Raw genomic sequence first — 27,460 nt, 5'->3', positions numbered from 1 at the left:
CATTTGTTCTATTTCATGCAGAAAATTTACTGCAAGATGGCAGAATTTAGTAAGGATAAACTTACTGAATAACGACTTCCTTAAGAAGCTAATCTGAGAACGTTTCCAAACTTTGAAAACAGTTGGAAAATAGATTTTTTGACTAACAAAATAGATAGTAATAATGTTTAAAATTGTCTGTTTCAATGATTTGTAATGATTATTTCATTACAAATTGAAGACTGAACCAGATTATAATTTCTGCTACTGATATTGAAAAAGCTTGTATTTTTACTTCTCTGCTCTGATACTATTTTCTGATACCATATTTTATTTATAACTTCCAGACCAACACTTGCTTGCCCTGTTTGTTTATGCGTATATGAGTAGTAACAAATATATAAGCATTGTTTCTTCTAATTCTTTTAAGAATACTAAGCCCTCTTCACCAACCCTGTTCCCCCTCCCCCCATCTGCTGCACATACACCCACACATGCTCACACACAGACACATACACACACATACATTGTGTAGTTGTTATAAACATGAATTTGACATTATACATTTTGCCAACTTAAGTACGTTACCTGCTCTTTAACCCTTATTTCTTTATCAATAAATTGTGGGATATAAAAGTATATACTCCAGGGGTTGGATCAAGTGACAGAATGACTTTAAGGTGCTTAGCATGGTGCCTTATACCAATAAATACTTCGGTACATGTTACTGTTTTGGTGAGAATGATGAAACTCAAAAATAACTAAGCAAATTAAAAATTACGCATGTGTCATCGCTATACCTTATGGAAGAGTGCATGTATAAAAGATATAGCCATGCATGAACTTCTTTAGCTCTGTATTTTCTTTCCCTGGTGGATTTAGGTGTTTTCCTAACCTTCAGTGATACTGAATAGCCTCTTATGATACCATAATAATGCTATAATAGTGGCTTCATAAAAACAGTCATATGCTAATCACACATTTGGATCTAGACACACTGCGTTAATGTCCTGATGTTGCCTGTTAATCTTAAACATACTTTAGTATGGACATATCTGAGCCTTGTCTAAATACTTCATAGTCCTATTTCATTATTAACATTTGTTTTTCAGGAAATACTGTTTTCAATGTTTTGAAGATAATTTGGCATAAACTGTTACGATTTTGCACTTATATTTATTTCTGTCAAAAATTTTGCTAGACACACACAGAATAAATAAACATAGAATAAAATAGCTCATACCTTTGTAAAGATGAGTATTAAATGACTGCAAAATTTATAAGTAAATTCTACTGCTTTACTTTTCGTATATATTCATACAAAATGTGATAATAACCATGAAAATAACCACGTCAAACTTCTTTCTAGAGATATATTGACAAAGGAAACAGGACATATACATGGACACCTGTCAATGGCACAGATTACAGGTAATTAACTGTATTCTATGTGTATTGTGTATTCCAATGGATTAATATTAAGTCTGCATTTTCATAAGTGAATTTTCATGTGATTTTCAATAGAAGAGTTCCCAACATGAAAACATAGTAAATTTATAGACTAATTTTTAAAATGGAAAAGATGGAAAAAATCTAGTAATATAAAATTTACAAATGAAAATGTATGTGATATAAATCTATATATTTTGTATTTGTACATGAGAAATGTTGACAAATACCCATAATAATATGTAGGGTTCCCTTCTACTGACTTCCTCTTTTAGTTGTTTAGTTTACATTACACACATTTGAGTTGAAAACTAACCTCAAATATAAAGCTTATCTCATCATTGTAGTATCTGATATGAAATGTTTAGTTGATATAATTTACCTCCATGAGTATCAGTTCTATAATATTCTGATTCCTCTTATTGGCTGGGCTTTGGAAAGTTGGACAGCCTAAAACCTAGTAATCTATTGGTAATTCTCCATTCTTCAACACTTGCTCAACACTTCCTTCACTTTCTTGCTGTGTAACTCTCCTCTGAGCTCACTAATTCCTCTAAAGTCTTCAGAATACTGAGGGTAATATGAGTGTGTCCTCATTACTCATTTTTTTTTTCCTTTCTAAAATTTCCATCTTTGAATCTCATGCCACCAAACCACACCACTTGCTATTCCTCCTTCTTAACAATCATGTCCCTCTCATTCCTATAAAGATTTCAGCCCCTGGCTCATTGTCACTCTCCTACATTCACATATTTCACTGGTTTTCAAACGATGCCATACATACACTGCTGTAAAGAAAAATAAAAATTATGTAATAAAATAAACTGTAAAAGAAAAAAACATAAGCTCAAAATTTTTACTATTAGATTTCACAGATATAAAATTAGTCTGTTACATTGCTATAAAATTTTCAGAATACTTCCTCCCAGTTTCTGTATTTTGCTATCATGGGCTGGTAATAGTTTGTAAATTGGCTAGGTCTATGGAAACACTTTAAGTAGCATTGACATAGATGATGTTTCTACTACCTGGGCTCTCTTACTTTTGCCCTCCTCTCCTCTAATGATCTTGTCATCCGCCTACCCCCCTACCTTAGCCACTGACTCCAAAATCATATTCTGCAGCTTTTACAGTGTCAAGTCTGCAATGCCTTCATAGTCTTTACATGAGAATTTTTCATCCAACTCTCAGCTTACCACATTTTAACTTTCCATCCTCTCCTGCTACTAGCAGTAATCCTTGACTCAAGACATGAAATCCATCAATCCCTTCTTCCTTTTTACTGCCTTGCCCTCTTCGTGTCCTTGTGCCCTTCTTTATTTAGCAGAAATTCCTTGGGTCTTTCACTGGCTTGTGCACACCACCAACTCCTTTCATCATAGTTGAGTTTGGCAAACAGCAATTTACCAAATACTAGTCCTGGTTACATTCAAATTATTAGCCACACCACACTGTACCCATACAGCTAAAAGTGGCTGAAGTAAAATACTCACTAGCTGATATATCACCTAAAATTCATGACCTCTAACCTGAAGTGGGCCTTACTGATGGCTGACAGTCTCCATAATCCTGTAATTTTAGGATGCTCGTACATGACGCTTGATCACTTCACTCTCCAAACCTGTAGTACATTCTCATCATTTTCGCTCAGGTGATGAATTTGCTTTCCATTTCACAGAGTAAAATAGAAGTAGTCAGAAAGAACTCCCACTATTAGAATAATAACTACTTGCATCTGTATCTCCATCTTCTATCTTTATTTCTATTCTCAACACAATCACAAGAAGGTTCTTAACCCTTGAGTAGACTGTTTCATTTCTCTACTCAACTCCCACCAGTAAATCTGCTATCTCATTCAGTCTGACACCCGAAGTCTGGCAAGGCCATCAGTGGCTTAAACCATTTGACCTCACTCACCATCAGCTCTGTGAATTTATCTTCCAGATTCTCCACTGAACAGTACCTGGTTAAGCCACACTGTCCTTTTTGCAAAACAACATAAACACTGGCACCCATCTGCCTCAGAACTTTTGTATATGAAATTACTTCTGCCTGGAATTACTTTTCTCAAACAGTCACATGCTCATTCCCTCATCTCTTCAGAAAGGCCTTCTTCAACAATCTTATTTAAAATGTATAATGCTTCTCCACACTCTATCTCCCTCTTGCACTTCATATTCTCCATAACCCTTATTGACATTTAACATCACACACACACACATGAAGCATATATAAACTTATTTCGACTGATTATCATCTGTTCTCTCACTAGTAAGTTCCAAGAGGGCAGGGATTGTTCCCTGCTTTATTTACTTCTGAATCATCAGCTTGTATGACAGTGGCACATAGTTGGCACTCTACAAATATTTACAGAATTGAAGAATTTCAATTTGGAGAAATGGAAGAATTTTCCAATTGAAGAAATTTTCAATCTGTCTCATCCTTTCAAATTTATATAATGGTGTACTGAACTTCCATTGCAATATTTAAGTACGGAAGTCTCTTTAACTACATATTAATATATAATTAATATGTAGGCTGTGATGGACTCAACTATTTCTCTCCTAATAAAAATCAAACCAACTCCCCAGAACATATGCATAACCTTTTATGGGAGCCTATGTTATTATCATAGGAACCTGTCTCTTTTAATATTCCTAGGATTACATGTAGAATAGACGGAGAAGAAGAGAGCATATTGCAAAACACCAGAATGGCTGTTTTAATTATTTTACTTTTTTCCATCAACTGATTCCTATCTCTAATTTCTAGGCATGTATTTATACATGCATAATCTTCATGTGTATACACAAGTTACTCTTTTTCCTCCCCCTTCCTTGACTATTGCCACCTTTCAGTTTTTAGATTAATTTGTCAAAAGGTGCAAAAAGAGAGGAAGTCTTGAAGGTCTGTCTCTTGAGAGATGATTTTATGATAAAACAGAGTATAAGGGAATTGTATGAGAATGTGTTCTGTGCCCTTGTTGCTTAGACGAACTAATTCTGAGAAAAACTGGATTCTTTTGACCCTTACAGTGTGATAGCTGGCTCTCCCACAGTTATAAGGACACGTTTGGGGTGTTTTATGTGTCTCATGAATGGCCTCTACACTCAACCTCTTTTCCTCATACACCGAATGATAATACACAGTGTGGGCAGGTTAAAGTTCTTTTCTCAAGTTCATATCACTCCTTGTTGACAAAACTTTCAACTCCTTCCATTTTCATCGAAGTTTAATTTGAACTTCCAAGTCTGATAGTCCCTTCATACATTTCTAGCCCAATGTATCTGTCCTGTCATTTCTGCCACTTCCATAACTATACATATCACTGTTCTCTGACAAGGCCCCAACTTTCCCACCTTTGCATGTTTTCCTCACACATTCACTTTCAAAGTCTCAACTTTGGGCCAGATTAAATCTATTTCCATTGGAAATACTTTTCTGAATCACTGTACAAATTCACAGAGATTTAGAACAAAATATTACATCTAAGTTGAAGGAAAAAACATGATACGTTTTGATTACATAAATGAGATACAAAATTTTCATCTGGTGATTTCTCTCTCCTTAAGTCTTGAACCAAGTACCGTATTTTGAAATGTAATCAATTATTTTAATAGGATGCTTTCTCTTTTTTAGAGAATAATTTACTTTTATGGAGATAAATGAGTTGATAAGTGTGTTATAGTCCACTTAACTCAGTTAACCATGTTTCTGTCAGTCACAAAACAGTGCCTGGGCTATACCATTCATCTGGTGGCCACTTGCTTTGTTAAACTTTAATCTCTAGAAGGAAATAAAGCAGTCTTGGTCTATCGGTTTTGTAGGGACAGAGACAGCAGACATTGTATATGACAGCACCATTGACTAGAAATGTTGATAAAGATCTTATCTGGCTATATGTTGAAAAATTAACTCGGCTTGAGATGGACATAATTAAGTATAGCTATGTTTTTCTATAGAACTGATTATAGCTATTAATAACAACCAAAGACTTACAGGCCAACAAAACACATAGTAGATATGCCAATTTTAAGACTTCTATTTTCTTCCTCATGGGTTTCCAGACTATATTTATGGTATATTAGATGTAACCCAAGCTTATAGAGTGACACTTTAGCAGTTGTATGATATAACGTTATCGGTTTTAATTAGAAGTTTCTCTTAGCAATAAATGCTGATGGGGCAATAAAAATGTCCTAATTTCCCTTGAGAAGAATTTGTAGGAGACAATCTTCAGTGCTCAGTAATTCTGCTGTACATTTTGTAAATGGCAAGTGAATGAGGAAAGGTCATCTTGCTGTCAGAGTGATTGCACTACTTATTTTAATTTTAATCTCTGCCTGCACTTAAAGGAAGTTACCTATAAAGTGAATATAGAAATTTTCATTAAATCTACATAACATTTTATTTCCCTGACCTTTTCCCATAAGGAACGTCTGTGAATTACTTAATGACAGGGAAAGGTTTGGGAATTGGAGGTAACAAGCATCCATTCATTTTGCTATCTTTATTATATCGTTAAATTTTAGCAAATAAACCCTTGGTGTTTTTTCCTTTCCATAGAGTGAAATTTTAATATTTATAGTCATAAGAATGAAATTTTGAAATATCATGGTTTTCCCTATTCTATATTGTCTATAAAAATACATAATGACATTGGGATAGCCATTCCCAAAACTGGGGCTACGTGAGGCTTAAGTGATTCAAAAGATCTACACATCCCTAAATCTAAAAGTTGAAATTATTAAAAATTAATTAATTAAAGGATCTACACATGCCTAGAAATACTCAAAAGCCTAGATACGCACACCTTTTCCTGCACATTACTAAAATTTGGGCTAGCTATTAAAAGTGGATGCCGAAGGTGACCAAGTGGGTCACATTAAACAAGTATTGCTTTTGGAAAGTAGTTAGATTGGGCATTTTAAAGGTATTGTAAACCCACTGTTCACAAGTTTCCTTCTATATTCAAAGCATAGCAAAGATCACGTGGCTCCATAGCACATGTGGATATGGAATAGTTATGTCCTACATTTGAGTATTAGCGTGAGAGTAGGAGAATTACACATATGCAGCTGTGTTACTAGAAAGTGCATAAAATTCTGAAATCTTTTAACAATTCTGATATGTGTTTTATTATTTTATTATTAATTGGCAATTTCAAAATAAGTAAGATACCTGCCTAACAGCTTTTTATTTTGGGCAGTCATTAAGGCAAGTTTTGATGGCCGGCTTGTCTGACATTCTTTGTGTCTAAAACATTCTGAATTTGGCCTAAGATTTTCACTGGAACTCTCCTCTGCTTTGGACATCCACCGTAAGACTAGAGTAGTGCCATGACTCTTGTTAACTACCAAACTCAAGATACAGTTCCTGTTGCACCTAATAACAAACTTCCAAAAAATGTGGAATAGCCACAGTAAATAAACTTGAAATAAATACTATGACTTAGTTTTACTATTGGGTATGAACTAATGAGCTGAGCAGACAATTTCTATTAGTGCAGTAAAGGAATCTGAATTTGCCTATGAGTAGACACTAGAGAACTTGCCCAAGGATTAGAGTTTTAAAATAGTGGGTATTTAATCCCTCAGAAGAATATATTTTGGATGACTTTATGCATTGTTCAATAGTAATGATAATGGCCAGGTGTGGTGGCTCATGCCTGTAACCCCAGCACTTTGCGAGTCTTAGGCAGGCAGATTGCCTGGGCAACATAGTGTAAATCCTGTCTCTACTAAAATACAAACATTAGCTAGGCGTGGTGGCATGTGACTATGGTCCCAGCTACTTCGGGGGCTGAGGTGGGAGGATCGATCGAGCCCAGGGGATTGAGGCTGCGATGAGCCATGATTGAAACCACTGCACACCAGCCTGGGGGATAGAGTGAGACCTTGTCTCCAAAAAAAAAAAAAAAAAGAAAGAAAAAAACAAGGTAATGATAATAGTAACTCTTCCGTTTGTATTTTATTTTAATAGTATGTCCATTTTATAGAAAGCACTTTAACATGATATATAATACATTAAGGAAGTGTATCTAAATGGTATTATATATTTACTTTGTTTAAATATACCCCTAATGTTCTTCAATTTTTTGTTAAAATTCAAAATACTTTAATTTTCTGGAAATATAGTAGGGGGACATGACATTCCTTCCTTGCCTCATTTATGGGTTCATTCAGGAGCTTATTTTCCACTTGTCTCTTCTGATTTCCTACAATGTAGACAGCTAGATGACTCTGGATGGCAAGACCAAAATTAAGTACTGTATTTGCTGAATGCATTTTCTTGTGAAAATAATATGTCTTTTCCTTCCCATGAGGAAGATTTTTCGATTTTCCCATGAACTTGATGTGTCTTTTTTTTTAAGTTATGTTTCATTTTTGTTTGTTTGTGTTTATGCTTCTCTTGTTTCTATTGCAGTTTGGCCTTGGTATTACCAACCTACAGTTTTTACTATATAAAAGCCAAACTAGAAGAGACAATAACTCAGGCCAGATGTAAGTACTGTGAAAGTGACTTCAGGGTCCATTTGTTATCTCCTAGTACCAGATGTTTAAATACGTCTAGATTTTGGAATACCCAAGGCTTATTAAATATTTTAGTAGGTGTTATTACCAAATCTACAGCAATGATTCTAACCCATTCCAAACATGCAAGGAACAAGAAATATTCTACATGGATAGAATATGAGCAGGTACTCCAGTCTCACTGGCAGTCCCCACCGCCCTTCCCTGCCTTGCTATGTGCTCATAGAATCATTGCAGTGCTGTGTCCTGTTGCTGTCGTTTTAAGGGTCTGCTAGCTGGAGCAAAATGTTTCACATGCTACTTATCAACATAGTCTCTACTCTCATGGCACTGTGCTAGTAAAGCTTTTCCTTTTCTTTCCTTTGATTTCTTTCTGGTTATTTATTTATTTATTTATTTTGCATTTGGCCAGAATAATATTGTGCTTCACATCTTCTACTTCTTCTACTTTGAATAAATTAAATTGCACTGGTCTTTGGCTTTGGTTTGGCAATTAACTTTCTTTTCGTAATCCAAATTAATGTCTCAGTAATGCAAATGGATTAATTTTTTTAAGCCTCATTTGGAATGTAGAGTAATTAATACTAGTGCATACTTCAAGTTATTGTTTATTTTGTTTGGGGTGACTAGATTTTGTAAAGTAAAATGACCATCATATCCTTTGCACATTGCCGATTAGTGCTAACAACCTTAAATTTTTCTGTGAGGATGAAGTAAAAAACAAAACAATACCAAAAATATACATATATGTTTTGCATCTGATCTTAAAGTAAGCTACAGTTTCTTTCATTTCTCTGTCAGTTCTTTTTTGCCCTCAGCAGGCCTGGTGTTCATAGTGTATTATACATAGTACATTTATATTTCCATTTTCACTTGATAGATAGATATGATGGTCTTTTCACAATCAGCAATTCTGCATGAGCTAGTTCTTCAATTGATAAATAAGGCGATAACTAGTGAGTTTTTTATTGGTAAATGCTTATGTTTATACTATGTTTATAGCCTGACGTCATTGGTATTACACCTGCGTTAATCACTTTGCAAAACAGACCCTTGAAATAACCACAGTACAGAGAGGGTAATCTAGTAATAATCGACAGGACATACTATCCAGTCTTCAAAATATGTCTTTTTTCCCCCCGACTACAGCTGTACATAAATGAACCTTTGATCTATGCACAATATTTTTATTCAAGAAAGTCATTGAATAAAATATTGTTTGTGACCCCCTTTGCTTTACCCTCTTTTTTTTTTTGTTTCCCTGCTTTCTCTTTCTGATGGATTTTCACAGCAAAAAAGGGCAAAATGAAGGGCAAGTATTTTCTTGTTGCTCAATTTCTTTCTGTTTAGTACACTTGACATTTCCACTGATATTTTCCTTCCTATTGGATATCATCCTCTGTGCTTCTCATTTACTAAATTTTCCTTCATGATCACTCAAAACTTAGCAGCAAAAAAATGGTAGAAAGAATATGCTGTATTTTCATATGCAACCTGGTTCACACTCAAGTTTTTTTCTTGGACTTAAGGAGTTTTGTTTTGTAGCCTTCCACTTACTAATTCATACCTAATATGCGGAATGTTATTAAATCACTAAAGGCATTAATGAGTTTTTTTAACATTGTTTTCTGTATCATAATATTGGTAAACTGTTTATATAAATAATTGGTCTTTAAAATACCTCTGGCATAACATTCATATCAATCACTTTTTTAAAAGATATTTGGTTATAGTAGGGTTAGATCAGAAAATTATAGACATAGCATTTTCTTTAAAATAACTGTGGGATCCATGTTATGAAATTAATCCTATTATAATGTTATTATATTGGGAAGCATTGAGGACATTTATATTCATTGATATGTTTCAATTTTAGGATGTAAGTACTCTATTTTCAATTTTTCTTATTAGATAATCTTTCTCATGCCTTATTATTATTATAGAATCTCTGGATATATACTCTGAATTACCTATCTAATCCTGTAACATTGTCTTTGCAGATTCGGAAACCCTGAAGCCAGATAATTTTGAAGAATCTGGCTATACATTCATAGCACCAAGGTTGGTTTTGTTGTATTTTTGATACATCTTGTATCAGTAGCTAGGCCTTCAGCAATAGTTCAGAATTGAGTCAAGACTGCTCTGGATTAATTCCATACCACATTATGGAATCAAAGGAAATAATTACTTTAAAACTGAAACAAAATCTTATTTATTCATTTCTTTACTCATTCAAATACGGGAGGCCGAGGCTGGTGGTTCACAAGGTCAAAAGATCAAGACCATCTGTCCAACATGGTGAAGCCCTATCTCCACTGAAAATACAAAAATTAGCTGGGCGTGGTGGCACGTGCCTGTAGTCCCAGCTACTTGGGAGGCTGAGGCAGGAGAATGACTTGAACCCGGGAGGCGGAGGTTGCACTGAGCCGAGATCATGCCACTGCACTCTTGCCTGGCAACAGAACGAGACTCCATCTCAAAAAAAAAAAAAAAAAAAAAAAAAAAAAAAAAAAAAAAAAAACAGCAATTACTAAGCAATGTAGACTCTGGGATACAATGGGAATAAGATGGTTATAGGCTTTGCTCTTGTAGAACAACCAGTGCATCCAACAATAATAGAAAATTGTGTATTTGCACCTGTGAAAATATACACACACACACACAAATATACATATACAAATACACATATATATACCAATATTTATGTGTATCTTTACACATACGGATAGAATGAACATAATAATGGTTTTTTTAATGGTGTAATTCAACTGTCTGGGAGAAATTGTTTACAGTGGCATTGCTTTACATAGTTTTTTAGATGCACCTCATTTCTTCCTACCCAAGTTTACTTCTCTCCCATATAATTCCCCTTCTTTATCACACATATACATCTTTTTCCCCATCTCGATTTTCTGTAATTATTTGAAACTATTCAATAATCGAAGGATGTTCTTTATTTTACTTTCTTTCCTCAGTTTTTGACTCCTACTCCATGACAGACACATATAATATTCAAATATAATTCCCATTAATCTGGGAACAATTTACATAGAAGCTTGGATTATTAATTTTTCACTTTTCTTAAATTACTCCAAAAACCCCAAAGGTGCATATAAATTGTTCTGAGTTACCTTTTAATTCCTGCAAAAGGATATTTCTGGATTCTGTTTCTGCTTTAACATAGGGAATACGAGTTTTTTGAGAAATCTGTGTTAACAAAGCATATTCTTGGCTTTGTGAGTGCCCCTATCCTTGAGAAACTTACCTTGCTTGAATGTCCTTTAGGGTGTGACACTGGTGATCACGCTGTCCTTTGACACTCCATGCTTTCTCTTGCTTGATGACACACTATTCTGATTTTCTTACTGCCTCTCTGGATGCATATTCACTGTCTCTTTCATGAGTTTCATTTCTTCTGCTGATCAGTCATATGAGAGGGCTGCAAAGGGTGCTAGCCCAGGCTCTCTTTTTATCTGAGACTGCATTCAGACCACAAGCCACCCATCTGTTCCCTGCCTACAGATTAGGTTCATAACTCCCAAAGCTATATGATGGCCATAAACATCTAGAGACAAAGACATATGTGTTTCATTAATGTTTCATTAAGTTATTGAATCCTATATTGTATCTATTTTCAGACTTTATATATTTCAACATGAGACATTCATATCTCCTGGAGACCAGACAAGAATATCTCTTCAATGTGCTTCAGATTTAGCATCTTATAAATAATTGTTTCCTTTGGAAAGTTCTACCTGTGTTGCCTCAGAGGAGAAAATGTCATCCTCCCAAACGAGCAATCTTGAAACCTGCTAGTTGTCCTTCCCTGCTTCCTTTCTCTTGTGTCTCACTTCTAATCAATCACCACGTCTTGCCCATTCTGTCTTATGAGTATCAAGTATATCTGTTAATCTCAGCTGCCTCTGCCCTAATCCAGGCTTCTGCCTTCTTTCATCTAAACTACTACATTTGCCTCTTACTTACTTGATCTCCCTACTTTCATATTTACCCCATATTTCTTAATGCTGTCTCTGTTCTGTAACAAGAGAGAGTTTCTAAAATGTGAAAAGAAAATCATTTTTCTCATCTTCTAAATACAGGCCAGTGGTTCTATATTATCTTTATGATTATCTGTGCTTTATATTATAGCTTTCAAATGCTCTTCCGCCAAGCCCTGGTGTACCAGTGTGGTCCCTCACACTCTAAGCTGGGGACCATCTCCATCCTGTAGATCAGCTATCAATTTTAAACATAAAGTTTTATTGGAGCACAGTGATGCTTATTTGTTTCTGGAATGTCTTTGGCTGCTTTCTCTACAAACACAGGGTTGAGTAGTTGTGGCATAGACTTTATGGGCCACAAAAGCCTAAATCACTTGCTCCATGGCCCTGTCAGGGAAAGTTTCCCTGCCCCTACTCTAAATTTCAGCCATACTAACCTCTTTCAGTTCCTAAATGCACTGTTTTTTTCTTTGTTTCTTCTTTCTTTTTTTTTTTTTTTTTTTTTTTTTTTTTTTTTTTTTTTTTTTGCTTGGTTTTGGTTTTACCTTCTTTCTTCCCTTTTGGGCTACACACACATATACATGCATCCCACTCCCTCCGAAAATCCAAACTTAAAAGTTCTTTGATGTGGGGTTTCTTTCCTTTCTTCACTGGTGTACGCATCCTTCCTGCTTCATAAAATTCTCTATTTCTCTTGGGGGGCACTGGCCACATTTTATTTACTTTCCTCAACAGACCATGACTGTCTATTTGACTTAACATTCAGTACCCCATATTGAATCCATTGCTGGCACACAGTAGGTGCTGTATAAATACCTGGTGACTGGAGAATCTGTAAAAATATAAAGAATATTCTTAAAAATTATATCACTAATAATACCTGCAATCTTATTAGTAATTTTTGGACGCAAGTCACTTAATTAATTTCAAGTTACTTTGAATTACTGAGAGCAGCTTTAACCCACTTTAACTAGAAAGAATTTTCTCAGTATTAAGGAGAACATTAGCTAGGAAAAAAACCAGGTCCCGCAGAATATGAACATAACAAAAAATTTAAGAAGGGATTGAATTAGGCCTGCTAGGTTGGCAAGACTCTCCATCTCAGGTCTGTATTGTTCTCTACAGTTTCTTCCCTTGTCTCTCCCAGTTATTAAGTAGCAGATTATGCACATTGGTTTTCTCAGCTTCACTATAAGACAAGGTGAAAACTAGGGTAGAATCTAGATACATAAAGAAAGTCTTCAATTCTAATTCCTAATTCATAGGCAATGGATTTTGTTTAATCCAGCAGGTATTAGTGTAGGAACAATTTCTGTAGTCAGTGTCACATTTCACATTTTTTTTTTAAATTCAAAGTTTTAAAATATATTTACATATATTTACAACTATCAGTAGAGTTAATTTTAGAACATTTTCATCATTATAAAGATAAATTAATTCTCTAACCTTAACTGTTACCTACCCATCCTTCCTCCAACCCTCCCCAGACCCATGCAACCACTAATCTATTTTCTGTCTCTTACGGCTATATGCTTGTTCTAGACACATCGTATAAATGGAACAATATAATATGTGACCATTTGCATCTGCCTTATCTCATGTAGCATGATGTTTTCAAGGTTCATCCATGTCGTAGCACATATCAGTACTTTTTTATAGCTGAATGATATCAATACAGCTGACTAGAAGACTGGAATTTACTGATGTGTTTAGGGGAGGAGAAAATACTTGAGAAGGAAGAGTATTTGGCATGTGGGACAAGCCAATGAATGTCTACTTCAGTTAATGTATGTTAAGCCCTTTATGTGCTTGATTATACATATATAATATATAAATATATAATAAATTTATATAAATATATAAATTATATATTATGTATATGTGCTGTTGTGAGCAGTGTGTGTATATGTATGCATATACACTTTTTAAAAAATTTTACTTTAAGTTCTGGGATACATGTGCACAATGTGCAGATTTGTTACGTAGGTATACATGTACTGTAGTGGTTTCTGTACCTATCAACAAGTCATCTAGATTTTAAGCCCCACATGCATTAGAAATTTGTCCTAATGCTGTCCCTCCCCTTGTCCTCCAACAGGCCCCAGTGTGTGATGTTCCCCTCCTGTGTCCATGTGTTCTCATTGTTCGACTCCCTCTTGTGTTAGTTTGCTGAGAATGATGGCTTCCAGCTTCATCCATGTCCCCGCAAAGGACGTGAACTCATCCTTATTATGACTGCATAGTATTGCATGGTGTATCTGTGCCATATTTTCTTTATCCAGTCTATATCATTGATCGGCATTTGGGTTGGTTCCAAGTCTTTGCTATTCTGAACCGTGCTGCAATAAACATATGTGTGCACATGTCTTCATAGTAGAATGATTTATAATCCTTTGGGTATATAGCCACTAGTGGGACTGCTGGGCCAAATGGTATTTCTGGTTCTAGATCCCTGAGGAATCGCCACACTGTCTTCTACAATGGTTGAACCAATTTACACTCCCACCAACAATGTAAAAGTGTTCCTATTCCACCACTTCCTCTCCAGCATCTGTGGTTTCCTGACTTTTCAATGATCACCATTCTAACTGGCGTGAGATGGTATCTCATTGTGGTTTTGATTTGCATTTCTCTAATGACCAGTGATGATGAGCTTTTCTCATATGTTTGTTGGCTGCATAAATGTCTTATTTTGAGAAATGTCTGTTCATATACTTCGCCCACTTTTTGATGGGGTTGTTTGTTTTTTTCTTGGAAATTTAAGTTCTTTGTAGATTCTGGATATTAGCCTTTTGTCAGATGGATAGATTGCACAATTTTTCTCCCATTCTGTAGGTTGCCTGTTCACTCTGATGATAGTTTCTTTTGGTGTGCAGAAGCTCTTTAGTTTAATTAGATCCCATTTGTCAATTTTGGCTTTTGTTGCCATTGCTTTGAGTGTTTTAGTCATGAAGTCTTTGCCCATGCCTGTGTCCTGAATGGTATTGCCTGGATTTTCTTCTAGGGTTTTTATGGTTTTAGGTCTTATATTTAAGTCTTTAATCCATCTTGAGTTAATTTTTGTATGAAGTGTAGGGAAGGGGGTCCAGCTTCTGTTTTCTGCATGTGACTAGCCAGTTTTCCCAGCACCATTTATTAAATAGGGAATCTTTTCCCCATTGCTTGTTTTTGTCAGGTTTGTCAAAGATCAGATGGTTATAGATGTGTGGCGTTATTTCTGAGACCTCTGTTCTGTTCTAGTGGTTTATATGTTTTTTACCAGTATCATGCTGTTTTGGTTACTGTAGCCTTGTAATCCATCAGATAAACAGAACCAATGACAAAAACAACATGATTACCTCATTCAATGCAGAAAAGGCCTTCAATGAAATTCAACACCCCTTCATGCTAAAAACTCATAATAAACTAGGTATTGATGGAACATATCTCAAAATAATAAGAGCTATTTATGACAAACCCACAGCCAATATCATATGGAATGGGCAAAAGCTGGAAGCATTCCCTTTGAAAAAGGCACAAGACAAGGACGCACTCTCTCACCACTTCTATTCAACATAGTATTGGAAGTTCTGGCCAGGGCAGTCAGGCAAGAGAAAGAAATAAAGGTATTCAAATAGGAAGAGAGGAAGTCAAATTGTCTGTGTTTGCAGATGACATGATTGTATATTTAGAAAACCCTATTATCTCTTCCCAGAATCGCCTTAAGCTGATAAGCAACTTCAGCAAAGTCTCAGGATACAAAATCAAAAAAAATCACAAGCATTCCTTTTTTTTTTGAAACAGACTCTCGCTTTTGTTTCTCAGGCTGGAGTGCAATAGCGCGATCTTGGCTCACTGCAACCTCCACCTTCTGGGTTCAAGCAATTCATGTGCCTCAGCCTTCCAAGTAGCTGAGATTATAGGTGCCCACCACCATGCCTGGCTAATTTCTTGTATTTTTAGTGGAGATGAGGTTTCACTATCTTGGACAGACTGGCCTCGAATTCCTGACCTCGTGATCTGCCTGCCTTGGTCTCCCAAGGTGCTGGGATTACAGGCACGAGCCACGGCGCCCGGCCATAAGCATTCCTATACACCAATAATAGATAAACAGAGAGCCAAATCATGAGTGAACTCCCATTCCCAATTGCTACAAAGAGAATAAAATACCTAGGAATACAACTTACAAGGGATGTGTGTGAAGGACCTCTTCAGGGAGAACTACAAAACACTGCTCAAAGAAATAAGAGAAGACACAAAAAAATGAAAAAAACATTCCATGCTCATGGATAGGAGTAATCAATATCATGAAAATTGCCTTACTGCCCAAAGTAATTTATAGATTCAGTGCCATCCCCATCAAACTACCATTGACTTTCTTCACAGAATTAGAAAAACTAAATTTCATATGGAACCAAAAAAGAGCCCATGTAGCCAAGACAACCTAAGCAAAAAGAACAAAGCTAGAGTCATCATGCTACCCTATTTCAGAATTATAAATTTTATTGAAGTTTTCCCCTTGAGTGCATGTCTTTTAATATTATATGTGATAAAACTAGAAGTGCTACTGTATCCCAGAGTAACTTGGAAGTCTCAAAAAGTACAGAATTTGTATGATTATGTGAGGAAGGGAACAAGGTGCTTTCTGCATTTTTTTAATGTAACATTACTTGAAAGAACAAATTACAGAACTATGGTTATTCAGACTTGGATGCTCAGCAGATATTTTCTCAAAAATAAATCAGATGAGCCTTTTACGTCGAAGAAAACAACTAAGAGTATTTGCTGCCAGTGACAGAAACTGAGCTTTCAAACAAAAATTAGAATTTTGGGAAAGTTTATACGCTACTATGTACATGATACCTTCCCAATACTTAATAATGAGTGTAATTTGTCAATATTGTATAATGTGTCATTATTTGGAAGTTGTACACAACTCATTTTGTAAATAACCAGTTTATGATTCTACAAAATCACAGATGCTTAAAAGATTAAAGTGTAAGACAGAATATGGAATTTTAATGTAACAGAAGACAAAAAAAAAAACTATTAATGTTGTTTCAGATTCTATGTTACAACTACCCATCAATAAATTACAAATAAACAAGTTTGAGTATGTTATCCAAAAAAAAAAAAAAAACAGCCACAATATCCGGCAAAAAACAAGCCTCTCGTCTCTGTGAGGACAAATTTTGTTTATGTACCAAAACAAAATCTTGCAATTGATTGCAGAGACATACTTGTCTTATCAGGAATTAAAGATAATTTGCAAATATGTAAAACACTGCCACTTTTTAAAATTTTTTTTAAATAATGGTAATATTTTATTAAAATATGTTAATATGTAATGAACTTTAAGATTTCTGTTTTTTTATTTTCTGGGTTATTTTATTTTTTATTTTATTTATTTTTTATTTTTTTTATTTTGAGACAATCATAGATTCACATGCAGTTGCAAGAAATAATACAGACAGAATTTATATACCCTTTACTCAGTTTCCTGCAATGGCAACATCTTGTATAAGTTTAACACAGTATCACAACCAGGAAACTGACATAAATACAATCCACTAATATTATTCAAATTTCACTAGCTTTATATCCACTCAATTGCGTTTGTGTATGTATGAAACTCCAGGCAGTTTTTTAAAATTTTACTTTAAGTTCTGGGATACATGTGCAGAACTTGCAGGTTTGTTACATTGGTATACATGTGCCATAGTGGTTTGCTGCACCTATCAACTTGTCATCTAGGTTTTAAGCCCCGCATGCATTAGGTTTTTGTCCTAATGCTCTCCCACCCCTTGCTCCCATGCCCCAAGATTTCTGTTTTAATTGCTATATGAGACTCCTAAATCTGTGATATACAATGATAATAGTATAGTAGCTACACCAAAACCTAATATTTATTGAGCACCTATTGTCCAAAGGCCAAATGTTTAATTCACATTGCCTATAATCACCACTTACTGGCAAAGTATTGGTCCATTATAGAAGTGAGGAAATGGAAGTTACAAGAAGCTCAATGGTTTGCAAAGTCTTATAGCTAATATAAAAAAAAAAAATAGAGTTTTCACTACGTTTAATTACCCTGTAAAGTTTCGATTTTAATACCTAATATCTCAAAATGGTTTTTTTTTTTTCAGAGATTACTGCAATGACCTGAAAATATCGGATAATAACACTGAATTTCTTTTAAATTTCAATGAGTTTATTGATAGAAAAACTCCAAACAACCCATCATGTAAGTATGCATTAATTCAAAATGATTGCTTGAGTGTGGTTCTATTGGTTTATAGTATATCATAGGATATGATAGTCATATTACTTTATGTTGTGCTGGTTGTTTATTTACTTTATAACTTTCTAATAGTAAAATGTAACAATTTGATCCTTAATTTTGCAAACTAAAGAAATGTTATTTCATTATTTAGTTACATCAAATTTTCAAAACAAGGTAATAGATTCTTTCAAATGGTTAAACGTAAATATGGCACGCTTATGTTAGCTCCTCTCAAATTTAGGAAATTTAATTTTGAATGATCTTTTGAAGATTTTTTATAGCATTTTGCCTGGTATATAGAGAAAAACATACATTTTTATAAATGTATTTATATCCTTCAAATAATATAATGAGTTTTAATATGGGTAGAATAAAAATCAAAGTATAAATAAAGATATATCACTTAATGGTTTTCTTCCTTCCTGACATTCTATTTTCATCACAAGTTAACTTTATGTCTTAAAAAATTATGCTTCTGTAATTTTTCATTTATGAGGTAAATCAAGTTAAAATAGACAACAGAAAATTAGTTTTTAACCATTATATTTGTCTTTCAGGTAAATTTGCATCATTCGTACTCTAAGCTTAATAGAAAATTATGGATACTTGACTTTTAAATCATTAGAAAATCTAAATCTTTTTTTCTCCTAAAAATATTTATTATAAAAGCACTACCAGAACAGATACTGTACAAATGGGAAATAAGAGGAAAACCAAATTCATGGCAAAATTTATCTTCATAAATAAAATTTGGAAAAAGAATAAGTACACATATTTGACTTTTTTGGTTCTCTCTCAAAGAGGAGTCTCTTTGTTCTTCTCTCCCCCTCCCTCCTTTTCCTTCTCCTCCTCCCTTTTTTTTTTTTTTTTTTGTTTTGTTTTGTTTGTTTTTCAGTTATTTATCTTTCTATCAGGAAAGGTCAAACAAAGCACTTTATCAGTTATCAAAAAGGCAAAGCCCTTCTTAAAGCTGCCCTTAACTTCAATTTATTGCATATGACAAGAAATAACTTTCTAGCTCCTTCACTTTAGCACAAATTAGTTAGTGGCTTCAGTGAGCCACTCTGAAAACCTGTCATGGGAGCTGAAGTCTACATTGATCATGTCTTAACATGATGATTCCAAACCTTTCTACTCAGTACAAGCTCACTGAGACTGAGCTAGTGCCTTCGAAATGTTATTTTATGTCATTGTTTATTTCCTATTAATGAGTACTAGGCATTTCCGAGAGAACTGTAATAAGATTGTTGATTATTCCTGTAACTGGATACCAAAGTTATAAAACACTCTCATATTCCTTGCAAAAAGAGTTTATCAGAAATGTTTTTCTTAACATACAACTTTTCAGAACGCCATGAAAATTGGAATCACTCATTTTTATTCCAAAATAATTGGAATCACTTATTTTAATCCAATTTTTATATCTATATCTATTTATTTAGTTTTACCTAAAGGGATTGGAGGCAATTAGAACATTGACTTTCCAAATGACCTGTTTTTTAAATGATTCAGTTTCTAAAATAATATAGTAAAAAAAAGAGTGTCTAGAATGAATTAAAATTTATTCCAAAATAGGGATTAAATTGATCCTTTAATCCTGGGTGTAAGATATATTACCTTAAAATAATTAAAAGCAACAAAAATGTTTCCAGCCTATCTCACCACCACCTTGTATAGTAATAGGATGTTAAGAACATATATTCTTTATCTGAAAAGAGTCAAATTTTATCATAAATGTGAAATATCAGAGGGTACCTGTTAGGTTATTTCAGAGCTTAGTGGGTTGAGAGGAACAAGGAGAATGGGAAGAAGGCAGAGGTTTTTGTTTAAGAATATGTAATAATTGACCTTTGATCCTCATCATCTGTTTCCTCAATTATCTTTAAGCTTGGGCTAATATGCACTTCAGCTGCTCAAGAAATGACAACCTATTATCTACTTTGGTATTGGTTCTGTGACCAATACCAGCAGATTTCAAAATCATTCTTGGGATTGTACTGCTCTGTGATCCTCATTCCATTCCTTGCTCCTTAGTGGGTGGCATTGAACTTTTTATAGTCTTTCTTACTCCAAGATTATCCTATGTTTTGATATTTATGATAGAAAAGAATGAAAATAGCTTTTCTTATAACCATGAAAGTGAAAGTAGGCAGTAACTTTTTGTTGAATGTTTTTATTTGATAATTTCAGAGGTAGTTCTGTCTCTCTCTCTATATATACATTTTATATACATATATAAAATTTTATGTGTGTGTATACATTAAATTGTCACAAAATTATGGTGGTTGGGAATCACCATGCTACCATACAGAAATAAACAAAAACACAAAAGAAAGACTATTTCCTGTTTCTGAACATGCTTATTTCATATTTTGATAAAGTTTACAAAATAATTTGTCTCATTTAGAATTGATTTTTCTGCTACTAAATCCATTCATTTCCTGGAAAATGTGAGGCAAGATGAACAATATAAAAATTACAAAGAAAATGAATATGGAATATATTTTAAAATTCATAGAAATATCTACTCTAAATTGCCTTTGAAAATAGAAAATATATTTTTCATTATGGTCATAATTTTAGAACTGTGAGTGTAACTGATGATCTCCTTTTTCTGTGTAAGGTAACACGGATTTGATTAATAGAGTCTTGCTTGATGCAGGCTTTACAAATGAACTTGTCCAAAATTACTGGAGTAAGCAGAAAAATATGTAAGTATTTGTTCTTATTAATAAAAGTATATATTCTGCATTTCAGTTTCGTTTCTCCTGTGGAAGTTGGGTATGAGTCTCAAAAATTTACAGTTCATTAGTAATGTTTAATAATTATTTCTCAAGAAAATCACTGTACAGTTGTTGACAACTTGCATTTTCACTTGTGGGTGTTTTTCAGTACTAATGTCTGCCATTACTCAGCTTTTCATGCACATACACTTCAGGGTGAATAAACCAAATTAAATGGGCATGATTGTGTGTTTCTGTTTGTGCTGAAGTAGGATTTCTAGTCAGTGTTTATTTGGATTTCTAATAGCACTACCATACATCCAGTCAAGAAAATCTGAATATGATTCTTATTTATAATCTCTTCTCCACCCCATTTTCAGTCACTAAATGCTAAATATTTCTCCTAGCAATGTTTTCTTCTCTACCTCATAATCAAGGCCCTAAGATCCCATTTCTAAGAAATCACAGCAACTGATTTTTCTGCCTTTAACGTTCTCCATTCCTCCACACGCAGCTCCTAGTCAATTCTCCATACAATTTGTATTTACCAGAATCTAACTCCTAAAATGCAGTTCTAAGTTCAAGATACAGGTGATGCTCTCTGACATGGAATTCAAAATCATTCATTAGCTGACCATTGAGAAACTTGTACTTGAAACTTTACCTCTTACTGTTTCTCTCCTTTTGTCTTATGTTTTTTTTTTTTTTCTATACCAAACAACAGCTATCTCTGGTAGCTTTCCCTTATACATTCTTTCCTCTCTACAAGTGATACCTTCCTGCTTTCTGTGTCATTGCTGTCAATTCATATTCTATGTTCAAAATGCACCTGTCATTATTTTCCTATGAGATGTCTTCCTTAAACATCCTTCAAGTAACAAATTTCATACATAATTTAAATTATTAAAACATTGTTGTGCATCTATTGATATATTTACTTCCTTTACTTTAGAAACTTTAGGTGTTGTATCACCAACACCTAACTTTGTATCTTAGAATATGTTCAATAGAACATTTCCTTCTTTTGTCTTCTGTTCCAGCAAGGGAGTGAAAGCACGATTTGTTGTGACTGATGGTGGGATTACCAGAGTTTATCCCAAAGAGTAAGTTCAAATAACATCTGTAAAAACAAGTACATTACAAAAGACTGCACCAAGGATTTGTACATTACAGCATAAGGAAGCCATTCTTCAAATAAACTGATTGCCGTTAGATTACATTGGAGCCATTGTTTACAGTATTTACATTATTAAAAGATTTTATTTCTCTGAAAAATGACATTATAAAATTCTGGAATGCTTGCTAAATGTATTTATTACCAAATTTAAGAGACATTTAAAGAGATTTTTCTCTTTGTAGATACAAGCTAAACCAGTGAAATGAACACAATGATTATAGCCTATCAGCAATATTTATGTAGCACTTCATGGTCTTTCACTCTTCTTTGATGCATCTTGTCTCTATTATCTTCATGACAGTCCATGAAGTAGGCTGAGTAGTCACCAATGCTTACTAACATTAATTGACCTATTAACTTACTTGTCCTATTACCTGACTAGTAAACAATAGAGTAAAACTAGGAGTTAGCTTTTTCTGATTCTTAATTTAGTGCTATGCGGATGCATTGCTCAGTAATGAGTATCAGTTATGCTATCAATTACCACTAACTTCTTTAGACTGTACCTGAAATGTAGGCATATCTGTAAAGCTCAGCAAGTCCACATAGGATAAAGTAGGTTATCAGATAGATTAAAGAATACAAATGATGAGCCATTTCCTCCTTAGGGCTGGAGAAAATTGGCAAGAAAACCCAGAGACATATGAGGACAGCTTCTATAAAAGGAGCCTAGATAATGATAACTATGTTTTCACTGCTCCCTACTTTAACAGTAAGTATTGCTTTGGAATTCAGCTTTTCTCAATCTTTTTAAAAATAAATTATTGCTACTATCTGCTTTCCCCCAAAGTCACTACATTTTATGTCAACTACTCAGAATAGTCATCATTAAAAATAGAGTATTTGCAAGGCATTAGGAAAATAGAAAAGAAACATCATTTAGTTGAAGAGGCAAAATACATACACAGCAGTCTTCCAATAATTTAGAGATAGCGTATCTGTCAGGCATGCATAAGAAGTAGAAACACATGTAGATAATCCCTCATATTACAACTGAAAATGTATTGAAAAACATTTAAAGAATTAAATAGAGTAATTCCATTGACTAATTACATTTTATCAGTATTAATTATATAATTATACAATTAATAGCTTATCTTTTAAAATATTTTGAGTTATTTCCCAAAAACCTTGTAATTTAATCCCTGAATATCTTTGCACATAAGTACTATTTCCCTTTATTTTCATAAATGGGGAAACAAGTTCAGAGAATTTCAAAGTTTTACCCAGTGACATATATCTTAGACAAAGTCAGTTTTATGTATCCAAAATCAATCTTTCCACTTTACTTCAGCAGAACTCCCTAATATTTTAACAAATGTTGTGAAAGAAGATGTAACCAAGCTAATTAATGCCCCCCAAATCAATGAATACAAACCAATTCATGGATATACCAGTTATATATCCTTTGTATATAGTATATACAAAGGAAGAAGAGAGGAAGGACAGCACAAATATTTTTATGGTTTATAGATGCTAGAATTTTTAAGCAAAATACTATCCATCTGTATCTAACGACAGAAAATCAATATTATTAATCAATATATCTTGATAGGTGTTTATTTATTTATTTTTTAGAAAGTGGACCTGGTGCCTATGAATCGGGCATTATGGTAAGCAAAGCTGTAGAAATATATATTCAAGGGAAACTTCTTAAACCTGCAGGTAAGGATAAATATTAATTACAAAAACACAACCAAAATTAAATGTTACTTGGCATTTATGTTATAAACTGGCAATGTTTATCAAGGTCATCAGAAGGTCTCAAAAAAGGCATGCATACTTAAAAAATTAACTAAAATATAACTAGTTACCTGTGAAGTTGGGATAAAATCAAATTGATACTACATAGATTTGAGGAATTTTCAAAACTGTGTGTATGTTTATACTCTGACACAAATTTATGGAATCAGTATAATAATAAAAATTTTTAATGTTGGATTAGCAACCCCACTCCAGAAGTCTCTCTTAATACTTTAAAATACATACAAAGTTATATGGCCAAGGAGTTACATATTTGTACAAAAAAGTTAAGTTTCCAGCCCTGAGGGAAAAGATAAATATGGTATAATTATACTGTATTCTACTAGGTATCTGTTAAAGTGAATTAAGTAGGGCTCAGTTAAAAACTTGCTATAAAATATATAGAAAAATGACTTTTTGGAAAAATAGGCAAGTAAACAAACATAGTAAAAGTGAGCATCAATGAGGATCGGAAGTGAGCTAGAGTGAGTACATACAATAAGGTTAAAGCTATTAGCTTTTTTGATTGTATGATTCAGTGTTTGATGAAGTTATAAAGGAGAGTATTTTGAGCCTTCCTGCTCCTCAGGGCAGCTTTACCCCATTAGTGGATCTATTACATTAATTCACTCCGTCACCTACTAACTCATCCACCTATTCCTTCATTCACTCAATTGCTCATTTACTTACTAAATCAGTTATTCTCTCAGCCATTCATTTATTCACCCACTCTCCTACTAACCCACCTACTCATCCATTCATCTGTTCACTCTTTCAGCTAAGATTTATTAAGCACCTACTGCAAGCACTGGTGGAGTTAGGGAAACCTCTTAAAATGTACCATTTGAATGACCTCAAGTTTATGAGGCTCTCCTGACAGTAATGTTTTTTATTTAGCTTGTTGTATTAGTTAATTGGTCAGGTTGTGGCTAATGAATATACTCTTTTGTGAATATAAATTACAATTTATGTAATAGTTTAAGAGCTATTAGCATTATTTCTTAATGAAGAACAAAAGACTAAAACTTCTGTAATAAACTATAATCTGATACTTGCTATCAAAATAATTAAACTGTCATATTGCAAAAGTTGTATTACAGGTAATTATGCCTTTGAATTAATTCAAATTAATTTTTCAGTTGTTGGAATTAAAATCGATGTAAATTCCTGGATAGAGAATTTCACCAAAACTTCAATCAGAGATCCGGTAAGATAGTTTAAAAAAAATCTTATGCTATATTTAATGTTTTCAAAATTCAGTAGAAAAAAAGTAAGGTCTTTATACAAATAAACATAAGGCAAATACGTTTTCAGTACCACTACACTGAAGCAGAATTCTGAATTCCTATTTTTTCAAAGCTTTTTGTTTAAATTAGTCAATATGTAATAAAAGTATTTCAAGGTTACAACATGCAATGCTAGTTTATATATTGATTGACATTTTCTAATTTTAAAGATAAAACTTCTGTTTCTTATGGACTAGACTGTTTAATCTCATTTTTCTACTGGATAAATTATTCCAGAATTTCTAATTATAACATAGTAATAATGTAATTAAAATCCAACTGCTAAAAAAAATGTAATAATCGGATTTTTGTCTTTCAGTGTGCTGGTCCAGTTTGTGACTGTAAAAGAAACAGTGATGTAAGAAAACTGTTGAAAATCACTTTTGAGTACAATATTTCCCTGTGTTACTCTTGCTAAGACTAGAATGATGACAAAAAATATGCAGGAATTTAATCAAAGGCTAAAAATTTCTACGGAAATGTGAAATAATATATTCCTTTGAATTTATATGCTTTTGATTTTGAACGTGAAATGCTTGAATTTTTAAAAATATGTATATGTCCTTGGAAGGTTAAAAAAGTAGTCATGTCAATGTGATGGTTCTCTTCGGCCTCAACGGTGTTACATTCTTTTGTACATATTTATCTTTAGCTCTATTTCTGGATAGGAAGTTTCTAACCGAAGCATCCCTATTGGTTATCAATGCAGTTTTCTCTCGCCTATCACACTTTCTCTAAATTTGTTCACACTGTATTATATAGTTATAGGAAAAATTTTTTTAACTAAACCCAGAAGTATTTCAGTTTATTATAAAGTTCTAGTTACATGGATTGAGTTTTAAGTTGTCTTGTATTACTTTCACATCTGTTTGAGAAATTGAAAAAGGAAATGTGAACTTTGTTCAAAAGTTGAAGATGCTCTAATTCTAAAAATTGAGTAACAATGATGAAACGATATTTTCTTCCAGTCCTCTTATGTGTGTCTGCATATCTCCAAGGGAAACGGGGTTTATATCATCTTTATCACTCCTACTCCTGTGGAATTATGAGCCAATAATTTCAATGATTTTTGTACCTTATCTATTTGACATAGACTATGAAGTAGCTGTTTTAAGAGCAAAAAATTTAGTAATAAGCTGCTTCCACATTAGGAAAATGCAATGCATTACATCCTCAACTTTGAAAACAATGTTTTTATTTGTGATTTTATTAAATACAAATTATTACATTGATTTTCATACATTAAAACATGATTTAAACTAGGTAGGAATTTATCCTATGTTTCAGGGTGAATTAAGTATTTTCTTAACCATGGACATTTTTGTTTTGCATTTTGCTTTTAATTCTCCAATTATCCAACTACATATTTTCAATCTAAAAATATGAAATAATTATAGTCTTATAGTACTGACGTGTTTTATGTCTGTGAAACAGGATAACTCAAATGATATTTTTTAAAATATCTTTTTGTTGAAATCCTAAGTATTTGTTTAAATCAGTTATTCATTATTAAATAATTTTCTCTATCCAGTTTTCTGGATCATTTAGATGACACGAAAGTGGTAAAAAGATTATTTCGAATTTGCTTTTATGATTTGTTCAGACTGAATTGACAGTCTCAAATGGATGGTTGGTGTTGGATTATCAAGCGTGATGGTTTGATATAAATCTATGCATGCCTTTATTTCACCAGAATTTCATGAACATATACGTTCAAGAGAAGATTGTCATTTAAAATTTTCTATTTTTTATTGCTCTAATCATGTACATATAATGGGGTAAAGACAATGCAACCTCCAAACCTTTCTAAAAATGTGTTAACTGTTCATTTTATTTTGGTAGGTAATGGATTGTGTAATTCTGGATGATGGTGGGTTTCTTTTGATGGCAAATCATGATGATTATACTAATCAGGTATGTGCCTGAAATAAGAGAGAATTAGGCTTTCCAAAGTGTGTTTCCCGGATGGACATTACAAAACCTCTTTCAGTGTTTTAGAAATTGATGAGTTGTTTTGTTTCTGTCATAAAATAATTTGTAAAATGCTTAATATTATGTAAACCATTAAGAAAGGCGTGCTAAGTCTAGTTTTTATGTTACTTGATTTTACATTTTAGTACTGGTATCATTAAAACATACAGTTCAGAATTGTAGCATGATATGACCTTTTTAATCTTTCAGATATTTAGAAAATTTTCACTTCAAAATTTGTCAGTTGATGATATCTAATTTAATATATAGCTGGTTAAAACTGATGTGATTTCTAGTCTCAAATCTGCAAATTAGTAGCACATAGGCTATTTACCT

The 27,460-nt window shown here is 33.3% G+C and overlaps 1 protein-coding gene across 4 annotated transcripts in view; it reads left to right on the top strand.

Annotated features, from left to right (window-relative positions):
- Positions 1 to 27,460, top strand: part of CACNA2D1 (calcium voltage-gated channel auxiliary subunit alpha2delta 1) — a 517,017-nt gene that overhangs the window by 470,330 nt on the left and 19,227 nt on the right. For 3 of the 4 annotated variants that reach the window (XM_010387918.2, XM_030933213.1, XM_010387919.2), the window contains 11 exons: positions 1,349 to 1,410; positions 7,855 to 7,931; positions 9,962 to 10,022; positions 18,088 to 18,185; positions 20,848 to 20,935; positions 21,988 to 22,050; positions 22,733 to 22,836; positions 23,703 to 23,789; positions 25,007 to 25,074; positions 25,473 to 25,511; positions 26,996 to 27,067. In XM_010387918.2, the coding sequence (XP_010386220.1) occupies positions 1,349 to 1,410; positions 7,855 to 7,931; positions 9,962 to 10,022; positions 18,088 to 18,185; positions 20,848 to 20,935; positions 21,988 to 22,050; positions 22,733 to 22,836; positions 23,703 to 23,789; positions 25,007 to 25,074; positions 25,473 to 25,511; positions 26,996 to 27,067 (819 nt within the window). Of the gene's footprint in view, positions 1 to 1,348; positions 1,411 to 7,854; positions 7,932 to 9,961; positions 10,023 to 18,087; positions 18,186 to 20,847; positions 20,936 to 21,987; positions 22,051 to 22,732; positions 22,837 to 23,702; positions 23,790 to 25,006; positions 25,075 to 25,472; positions 25,516 to 26,995; positions 27,068 to 27,460 lie in introns of those variants that run through there. The other variant, XR_004058100.1, reaches the window with a different exon arrangement.

Source organism: Rhinopithecus roxellana, chromosome 6, assembly GCF_007565055.1.
Source record: "Rhinopithecus roxellana isolate Shanxi Qingling chromosome 6, ASM756505v1, whole genome shotgun sequence".
In the NCBI taxonomy this organism is placed as follows: Eukaryota; Metazoa; Chordata; class Mammalia; order Primates; family Cercopithecidae; genus Rhinopithecus; species Rhinopithecus roxellana.
The sequence above is the reverse complement of the archived record's forward strand: the minus strand, read 5'-3'. Positions and strand labels throughout refer to the sequence as shown.